This window comes from Bombina bombina, chromosome 9 (assembly GCF_027579735.1).
Source record: "Bombina bombina isolate aBomBom1 chromosome 9, aBomBom1.pri, whole genome shotgun sequence".
In the NCBI taxonomy this organism is placed as follows: Eukaryota; Metazoa; Chordata; class Amphibia; order Anura; family Bombinatoridae; genus Bombina; species Bombina bombina.
The window spans coordinates 169,193,792-169,203,897 of record NC_069507.1 but is presented as its reverse complement, the minus strand read 5'-3'; the positions used below and the strand labels follow the sequence as shown (position 1 = coordinate 169,203,897).

Below are 10,106 nucleotides of genomic sequence, written 5' to 3'. Positions count from 1 at the left end.
CAAAGTGGCTGCTAGATCTTGTTGCTCGATAGATCTGCTCTGTGTACACAGATCAATTTCAGTCTGCTAAGCTTGTATAACTTTGCTGCAACACAAGCGGATAGCTCCACCTACTGGGTATTTTAATTAGTGCACTGCTTTTCAATAGCAGTCACATAACTGAAAAAAAAAGGTTGTTATTCTGAAACGGGGCAAATTGAACCGGCGTAAACCGAGGGCGACTTGTATTGGTTTTTCACAAATGTCAATCTTTTGAAGGTATTAGAGATGGCTTTACAATCAAAAGTTAACATTTAGATTTGTTTAAAAAAAATTGCAAATTGTGACAATGAAGACTTTATTAAGATATTACAGTAAATTACACTATTGTGTATACTTACAGTCATGTGCTCTTATGTTTTAGATTTTTTTTTTTTATAATTACACATACAGCTTCCCGAGATATAAATACAAAGATATCTTCACATTGGGCACGGCATTTCTAAGATAAGTTGTATTCTATCCTGCAAGCTCCTCTTCTGCAGAAAGTCTCTGTGGTCATTTTCAAGACATAGACATTGTGTATTCTATTGAGCTGCTCTCAAAAGCACCATACCCATTTAACATTTTTAGTTTTACATCGTCCACAGTAGATATTGGAGTAGTCAAAGACTTTGTAGTGGAAAACATTTCACTAATCTCCATAAAGGTTTTGTTCTTGGTTTCTGGGATGATGAAGTAAACGTATGTAGCTACAAACAGGCAAATCCCACAGAAGACCATGTAGCAAAATGCTCCGGCTGACATCTGAAACAAAGTATATACTCTTTAGACATCATTCTTTTAATTGATCTTCATTTGCCAGACTTATTCCTTACACAAATGAATGAATTACACAGACAAATTTACCCATCATCTGACCAATTTTCTGAGAGAGAAAGAAAGAAAGAAAGAAAGAAAGAAAAAGAAAGAAAGAAAGAAAAAGAAAGAAAGAAAGAAAGAAAGAGAAAGAAAAAGAAAGAAAGAGAAAGAAAGAAAGAGAAAGAAAAAGAAAGAAAGAGAAAGAAAAAGAAAGAAAGAGAAAGAAAAAGAAAGAAAGAGAAAGAAAGAAAGAAAGAAAGAGAGAGAGAAAGAGAAAGAGAAAGAAAGAAAAAGATTAAGAGAGAGAGAGAGAGAGAGAGAGAGAGAGAAAGAAAGAAAGAAAGAAAGAAAGAAAGAGAGAGAAAGAGAGAGAAAGAGAGAGAGAGAAAGAAAGAAAGAAAGAAAGAAAGAAAGAAAGAGAGAGAAAGAGAGAGAAAGAAAGAAAGAGAAAGAAAGAGAGAGAGAAAGAATGATTCTAAATCATGAGTCATCTTATAAAATTGATAATCGATCTGTACTCTAGATGCTACTAATAAACTAAACAGATGTAATACATTAGTCATACCAACACCAGTTAACTTACATTTTCTACTTTTAAGAATAGCCAACTTTGCCTGTCCTAACAAAAAGTTAGCTAAAACAATATAATGCCTTTTAACAAAATTGTATTGAATTCCAAAGATAAAAGTAGTACCTGAAAAGTCAAAATGCAATTTTAAAAATAAATCACTCAACAAATTAAAAAGACCACCTAACCTAGGACAGAAAAGAAACATATGATAAATAGTTTCCCTCACTGATGTACAAAAGGGGCAATATTCAGTATTTTCAGGATTAATATGACTTAAAAAAGAATTAGTAGCTATTATACCATGAATTATTCGCCACTGTAGATCGCCTGAACGTTTTAGAATTGGGGGTTTATATAAAGTCCTCCAAGCAGGTCTAACACTTGTTAAAACATCAAGGTGTTCCCTCCACTTTGTATCAGGAAATGTTTTAAGCTGGTGAAAATGACAAATCTTTACGCACATGATATACATTAATTTCTTGTTTATATTATTAAAACTTAAATTATACAAAGTTTTAAAACAAAGAAGTTTTTCAGAAAAATCAAAATTATAATAAACAGCAGGAGTAACTTGTAAAGATGGTATTGAAAAAAAACCATCAGCCAAACTATTTTCAACAAAACTCCTTTCTAATGCATATAAAGTGCTTTTAGGAAGAACTGACTTTACCATTTCCACCAGCTGAGAAACAAACCTAACTGACTGAATTTGTACTTTTCTTGCCAAATCAGAAGCTGAAACCCATTTAAAACCAGTAAAGTCTATTAAATGTTTAACTTTAGTAACTCCAGCCTTTACAAAAATGGAAACCAAACTCTTAGAACTAAAATGTTCAATGTATAAAGATGGATTATAAAACAAAGGCTCCTCCAAAATCCAGGGAAAACTTAAAGATTCCTCATTCCGTAAAAGTTTTAGAAATTTCCAAGCATTTAAAACACTGCCATAAAAAGGGGTAGCATTGGTTACATCTATTTGACCCAAATCTATTAGAAACAACTGCTGATCATACCCCAAACCACCTACTCTATGAAGCAGCGTAAAACCAAGGTATTTCCAAGGGGCATAACCATCATAATACAATAGTCTCTGCAAAAAACGAAGCCTAAAAGCTGCTGTTCTGCTTTTTAAATCCATTAAAGCCTGACCACCTTCACTTACTGGTAAAAACAAAACACTTTGCTTAAGCCAATGATTTGAATCCCAAAAAAATGACAGTAATTTTTTCTGAATATTTTCTAAAAGTAGAGGGGGCGGATTCAGAACAATCAATCTATGCCACATCATAGAGGCAATTAAGTTATTAATAACTAAAACTCTCCCTCTATATGATAACTGAGACAGCAGCCATTTCCATTTTTGCAACCTCTCCTCTATCCTGTCTAAAACGCCCTCCCAATTCAAATGCATAACTTCATCTGAGCCTAAAAAAACTCCTAGAATCTTAAAACCAGATCTGTTCCACTCTAATTTTTCAGGAAGACTTGGTGGAAAATCCTCACTCCATTCCCCAAGCAAGAGAGTATTACATTTAGGCCAGTTTATTTTTGCTCCTGAAGCGATTTCATATCTTTTTTGCCAATTACAGAGCACATTAACATCTTGTTTACTACACACAAACACATATACATCATCAGCATATGCAGATACTTTTATAGAAATAGGTACCTGTATGTGAGGTAAACTTAAACCTACCAGATGGTCTCTTAATTTAATCAGTAAAGGCTCAATTGCAAGAGAATACAGCATTCCAGAAAGTGGACATCCCTGCCTAATACCAGTTTGTACAGGGAAAGGACTACTAAGTTCACCATTAATCTTAAGAAAACTAAATATATTGTTATATAAAAGTTTTATAGCAGAAATAAATTGAGGACCAAAACCATAAGCATGCAAAGTACTGAAGAGGTAATCATGCTCAACTCTGTCAAAAGCCTTCTGCTGATCTAATGAAATTATACCCACATTAATATTAAACAATTTGGAAACAGCTATAGAATCCCTTAATAAAGAAATATTATCATGAATACACCTATTAGGAATACTGTAGGTTTGATCAGGGTGCACTACAGAACCTATAACTTCTCTCAAGCGCATTGCCAAAGCTTTAGAAAAAAGTTTATAGTCTGTACATAACAGAGAGACTGGTCTCCAATTTCTTATATCAGTCAAATCACCTTTTTTAGGCAACAGAGTTATCACTGCACGCCGACAACTTAAGGGCAGCTCTCTGACCTGTAAGGATTCCTTAAGGACCAAGTGAACATCTTCACCAATAATAGTCCAGAAATGCTTATAAAAATCCACAGGAAGCCCATCAATTCCAGGGGCCTTGCCACTGTGCAAACTGTTTAAAGCAGAAGTCAGTTCATCAAATGTTAAAAGTTTTTCAAGGTCCTCCACATCCTGATCCTTGATCTTTGGGAGAGAACAGAGGAGCTGCTGTGTAGCAGAATCTGATCCATTACAGACTTTTCTCCTGAACAGTTCTGTATAGAAATCCACAGCAAAGTTTCTTATCTCCTTTTGCTCCGTGAGCTCCAAACCATTTGAGTCCTTTAGACAATGTATCACTTTCTTTTGTCCATTTTTCTTCTCAAGTCCAAAAAAATACTGTGATGATATGTCCATCTCTGTTGCAACTTGAAAGCGAGATCTTACTAGCGCACCCTGAACCCTACTATCCAATAGGTTGGCTAACAACTGTTTTTTTAACTTTAAATCATCATACAACCCAACATTAAAAGAGCTATCAAAGGCTTTTTGAAGTTGCAAAATTTCCTGCTCCAGAACTCTCATGCTATTATTTACACTTGCAGACATTTGCTGACTATACTGTTGACAAAAAACTTTTATTTGTACTTTTCCTATATCCCACCATTGCCTTAATGTTGCAAAATCATTTTTTCTTTCTGACCATTGTTTCCAAAAAAAGGCAAAACATTCTAAAAACCGTATATCCTTTAAAAGCTGACAATTAAAATGCCAATATGAACTATGGGTGGAAGTTGATGGCAGAACTAAATTACAAAGAACCATTGCATGATCAGAAAAAACATTAGGAACAATCTGACAATCAATAAAAATAACATAATTTATGTAAGAACTTACCTGATAAATTCATTTCTTTCATATTAACAAGAGTCCATGAGCTAGTGACGTATGGGATATACATTCCTACCAGGAGGGGCAAAGTTTCCCAAACCTTAAAATGCCTATAAATACACCCCTCACCACACCCACAAATCAGTTTAACGAATAGCCAAGAAGTGGGGTGATAAGAAAAAAAGTGCGAAGCATATAAAATAAGGAATTGGAATAATTGTGCTTTATACAAAAAAATCATAACCACCACAAAAAAGGGTGGGCCTCATGGACTCTTGTTAATATGAAAGAAATGAATTTATCAGGTAAGTTCTTACATAAATTATGTTTTCTTTCATGTAATTAACAAGAGTCCATGAGCTAGTGACGTATGGGATAATGACTACCCAAGATGTGGATCTTTCCACACAAGAGTCACTAGAGAGGGAGGGATAAAATAAAGACAGCCAATTCCTGCTGAAAATAATCCACACCCAAAATAAAGTTTAACAAAAAACATAAGCAGAAGATTCAAACTGAAACCGCTGCCTGAAGAACTTTTCTACCAAAAACTGCTTCAGAAGAAGAAAATACATCAAAATGGTAGAATTTAGTAAAAGTATGCAAAGAGGACCAAGTTGCTGCTTTGCAGATCTGGTCAACCGAAGCTTCATTCCTAAACGCCCAGGAAGTAGATACTGACCTAGTAGAATGAGCTGTAATTCTCTGAGGCGGAATTTTACCCGACTCAAGATAGGCAAGATGAATTAAAGATTTCAACCAAGATGCCAAAGAAATGGCAGAAGCTTTCTGGCCTTTCCTAGAACCGGAAAAGATAACAAATCGACTAGAAGTCTTACAGAAAGATTTCGTAGCTTCAACATAATATTTCAAAGCTCTAACAACATCCAAAGAATGCAACGATTTCTCCTTAGAATTCTTAGGATTAGGACATAATGAAGGAACCACAATTTCTCTACTAATGTTGTTGGAATTCACAACTTTAGGTAAAAATTCAAAAGAAGTTCGCAACACCGCCTTATCCTGATGAAGAATCAGAAAAGGAGACTCACAAGAAAGAGCAGATAATTCAGAAACTCTTCTGGCAGAAGAGATGGCCAAAAGGAACAAAACTTTCCAAGAAAGTAATTTAATATCCAATGAATGCATAGGTTCAAATGGAGGAGCTTGAAGAGCCCCCAGAACCAAATTCAAACTCCAAGGAGGAGAAATTGACTTAATGACAGGCTTTATACGAACCAAAGCTTGTACAAAACAATGAATATCAGGAAGAATAGCAATCTTTCTGTGAAAAAGAACAGAAAGAGCAGAGATTTGACCTTTCAAGGAACTTGCGGACAAACCCTTATCTAAACCATCCTGAAGAAATTGTAATATTCTCGGTATTCTAAAAGAATGCCAAGAAAAATGATGAGAAAGACACCAAGAAATATAAGTCTTCCAGACTCTATAATATATCTCTCTGGATACAGATTTACGAGCCTGTAACATAGTATTAATCACAGAGTCAGAGAAACCTCTTTGACCAAGAATCAAGCGTTCAATCTCCATACCTTTAAATTTAAGGATTTCAGATCCTGATGGAAAAAAGGACCTTGAGACAAAAGGTCTGGTCTTAACGGAAGAGTCCACGGTTGGCAAGAGGCCATCCGGACAGGATCCGCATACCAAAACCTGTGAGGCCATGCCGGAGCTACCAGCAGAACAAACGAGCATTCCTTCAGAATCTTGGAGATTACTCTTGGAAGAAGAACTAGAGGCGGAAAGATATAGGCAGGATGATACTTCCAAGGAAGTGAAAATGCATCCACTGCCTCCGCCTGAGGATCCCGGGATCTGGACAGATACCTGGGAAGTTTCTTGTTTAGATGAGAAGCCATCAGATCTATTTCTGGAAGTTCCCACATTTGAACAATCTGAAGAAATACCTCTGGGTGAAGAGACCATTCGCCCGGATGCAACGTTTGGCGACTGAGATAATCCGCTTTCCAATTGTCCATACCTGGGATATAAACCGCAGAGATTAGACAGGAGCTGGATTCCGCCCAAACCAAAATTCGAGATACTTCTTTCATAGCCAGAGGACTGTGAGTCCCTCCTTGATGATTGATGTATGCCACAGTTGTGACATTGTCTTATCTGAAAACAATGAACAACTCTCTCTTCAGAAGAGGCCAAGACTGAAGAGCTCTGAAAATTGCACGGAGTTCCAAAATATTGATCGGAAATCTCACCTCCTGAGATTCCCAAACCCCTTGTGCCGTCAGATACCCCCACACAGCTCCCCAACCTGTAAGACTTGTATCTGTTGAGATTATAGTCCAGGTCGGAAGAACAAAGAAGCCCCCTGAACTAAACAATGGTGATCTGTCCACCATGTCAGAGAGTGTCGTAAAATCGGTTTAAAGATATTAATTGAGATATCTTTGAGTAATCCCTGCACCATTGGTTCAGCATACAGAGCTGAAGAGGTCGCATGTGAAAACGAGCAAAGGAGATCGCATCTGATGCGGCAGTCCTAAGACCCAACATTTCCATGCATAAGGCTACCAAAGGGAATGATTGTGACTGAAGGTTTTGACAAGCTGATATCAATGTTAAACTTCTCTTGTCTGACAAGGACAGAGTCATAGACACTGAATTTATCTAGAAACCTAAAAAGGTTACCCTTGTCTGAGGAATCAATGAACTGATTGGTAAATTGATCCTCCAACCATGAACTTGAAGAAACAACACAAGTCGATTCGTATGAGATTCTTCGAAAATGAGAAGACTGAGCAAGTACCAAGATATCGTCCAAATAAGGAAATACCAAAACCCTATTCTCTGATTACAGAAAGAAGGGCACGAGAACCTTTGAAAAAAATTCTTGGAACTGAGGCTAGGCCAAACAGTAGAGCCACAAAACTGGTAATGCTTGTCTAAAAAGAGAATCTCAGACACTAAAAGTGATCTGGATGAATCGGAATATGCAGATACACATCCTGTAAATCTATTGTAGACATATAATGCCCTTGCTAAACAAAAGGCAGGATAGTCCTACAGTAACCATCTTGAATGTTGGTATCCTAACATAACGATTCAATAATGATAGATCCAGAACTGGTCTGAAGGAATTGACCTTCTTTGGTACAATGAAGAGATAAAATAAAACCCCAGCCCCTGTTCCAGAACTGGAACTGGCATAAATACTCCAGCCAACTCTAGATCTGAAACACATTTCAGAAATGCTGAGCCTTGCTGTGTCAACTGGGACACAGGAAAGAAAAGAATCTCTTAGCAGGAGGCCTTAACTTGAAGCCAATTCTGTACCTTTCTGAAACAATGTTTCTGAAACCAGAGATTAAGAACGGAATTGATCCAAATTTCTTTGAAGAAAACGTAATCTGCCCCATACCAGCTGAGCTGGAATAAGGGCCGCACCTTCATAGATACTTAGGAGTTGGCTATAGGTTTCTATAAGGCTTGGATATATTCCAAACTGGAAATAGTTTCCAAACTGATACCGCTCCTGAGGATGAAGGATCAGGCTTTTGTTCCTTGTTGTGAGGAAAGGAACGAAATGATTATTTACCCTGGAAAGAAAGGGAAAGCAAAGTTGACTTAGAAGACATGTCAGCATTCCAAGTTTAATCCATAAAGCTTTTCTAGCTAAAATAGCTAGAGACATATACCTGACATCAACTCTAATGATATCAAAAGATGGTATCACCAATAAAATTATTAGCATGTTATAGAATAATAATAATGCTATAAAATTATGATCTGTTACTTGTTGCGCTAAAGCTCTTAACCAAAAAGTTGAAGCTGCAGCAACATCCGCTAAAAATATAGCAGGTCTAAGAAGATTACCTGAACATAAGTAAGCTTTTCTTAGAAAAGATTCAATTTTCCTATCTAAAGGATCCTTAAATGAAGTACTATCTGCCATAGGAATAGTAGTACATTAGCAGGAGTAGAGACAGCCCCATAACCTTAGGGATTTTTGTCCCAAAAAACTCTAATCTGTCAGATGGCACAGGATATAATTTGCTTAAACGTCTAGAAGGAGTAAATGAATTACCCAAATTATTCCATTCCCTGGAAATTACTTCAGAAATAGCATCAGGGAGATAAAACACTTCTGGAATAACTACAGGAGATTTAAAAACCTTATTTAAACGTTTACATTTAGTATCAAGAGGACCAGAATCCTCTATTTCTAATGCAAATAACACTTCTTTAAGTAAAGAACGAATAAATTCCATCTTGAACAAATACAAAGATTTATCAGCATCAACCTCTGAGACAGAAACCTCTGAACCAGAAGAACCATTATCAGTATCAGAATGATGATGTTCATTTAAAAATTCATCTGAAAAAAAGAGAAGTTTTAAAAGACTTTTATGTATACTAGAAGGAGAAATAACAGACATAGCCTCTTATGTTATCAGGAACACTCTGAAAATTAGATGTTGACGGACAGCAACAGGTAATGTAACAGTACTAAAGGAAATTTTATCTGCATTAATAAGTTTGACATGACATGCAATACAAATAACAGCTGGAGAAAACAGATACCAAAAGTTTATAGCAGACTTAGCTTGGTAGCTCCAGCACTGTGCAGTGATTTTCCTGTAGTATCTTCTGACTCAGTTGCAACGTGGAACATCTTGCAATATGTAAAAGAAAAAAACAACATATAAAGCAAAATTGATCAAATTCCTTAAATGACAGTTTCAGGAATGGGAAAAAAATGCCAGTGAACAAGCTTCTAGCAACCAGAAGCAATAAATAATGAGACTTAAATAATGTGGAGACAAAAATGACGCCCATATTTTTTAGCGCCAAAAAAGACGCCCACATTATTTGGCGCCTAAATGCTTTTGGCGCCAAAAATGACGCCACATCCGGAACGCCGACATCTTTGACGCAAAATAACGTCAAAAAATGACGCAACTTCCGGCGACACGTATGACGCCGGAAACGGAAAATAATTTTTGCGCCAAAAAAGTCCGCGCCAAGAATGACGCAATAAAATGAAGCATTTTCAGCCCCCGCGAGCCTAACAGCCCACAGGGAAAAAAGTCAAATTTTTGAGGTAAGAAAAAATATGATAATTCAATGCATAATCCCAAATATGAAACTGACTGTCTGGAAATAAGGAAAGTTGAACATTCTGAGTCAAGGCAAATAAATGTTTGAATACATATATTTAGAACTTTATAAATAAAGTGCCCAACCATAGCTTAGAGTGTCACAGAAAATAAGACTTACTTACCCCAGGACACTCATCTACATGTTTGTAGAAAGCCAAACCAGTACTGAAACGAGAATCAGTAGAGGAAATGGTAAATATAAGAGTATATCGTCGATCTGAAAAGGGAGGTAAGAGATGAATCTCTACGACCGATAACAGAGAACCTTATGAAATAGACCCCGTAGAAGGAGATCACTGCATTCAATAGGCAATACTCTCTTCACATCCCTCTGACATTCACTGCACGCTGAGAGGAAAACCGGGCTCCAACTTGCTGCGGAGCGCATATCAACGTAGAATCTAGCACAAACTTACTTCACCACCTCCATAGGAGGCAAAGTTTGTAAAAC

The 10,106-nt window shown here is 36.6% G+C and overlaps 1 protein-coding gene across 1 annotated transcript in view; it reads right to left on the bottom strand.

Annotated features, from left to right (window-relative positions):
• Positions 1–320: 320 nt before the first annotated feature.
• LOC128640130 (solute carrier family 2, facilitated glucose transporter member 9) overlaps positions 321–10,106 on the bottom strand; it is a 146,643-nt gene continuing 136,857 nt past the window's right edge. The window contains exon 12 of the mRNA XM_053692482.1: positions 321–786. Coding sequence (XP_053548457.1) covers positions 544–786 — 243 coding nt within the window. The 3' untranslated portion in view covers positions 321–543. The remainder of the gene's footprint in view (positions 787–10,106) is intronic.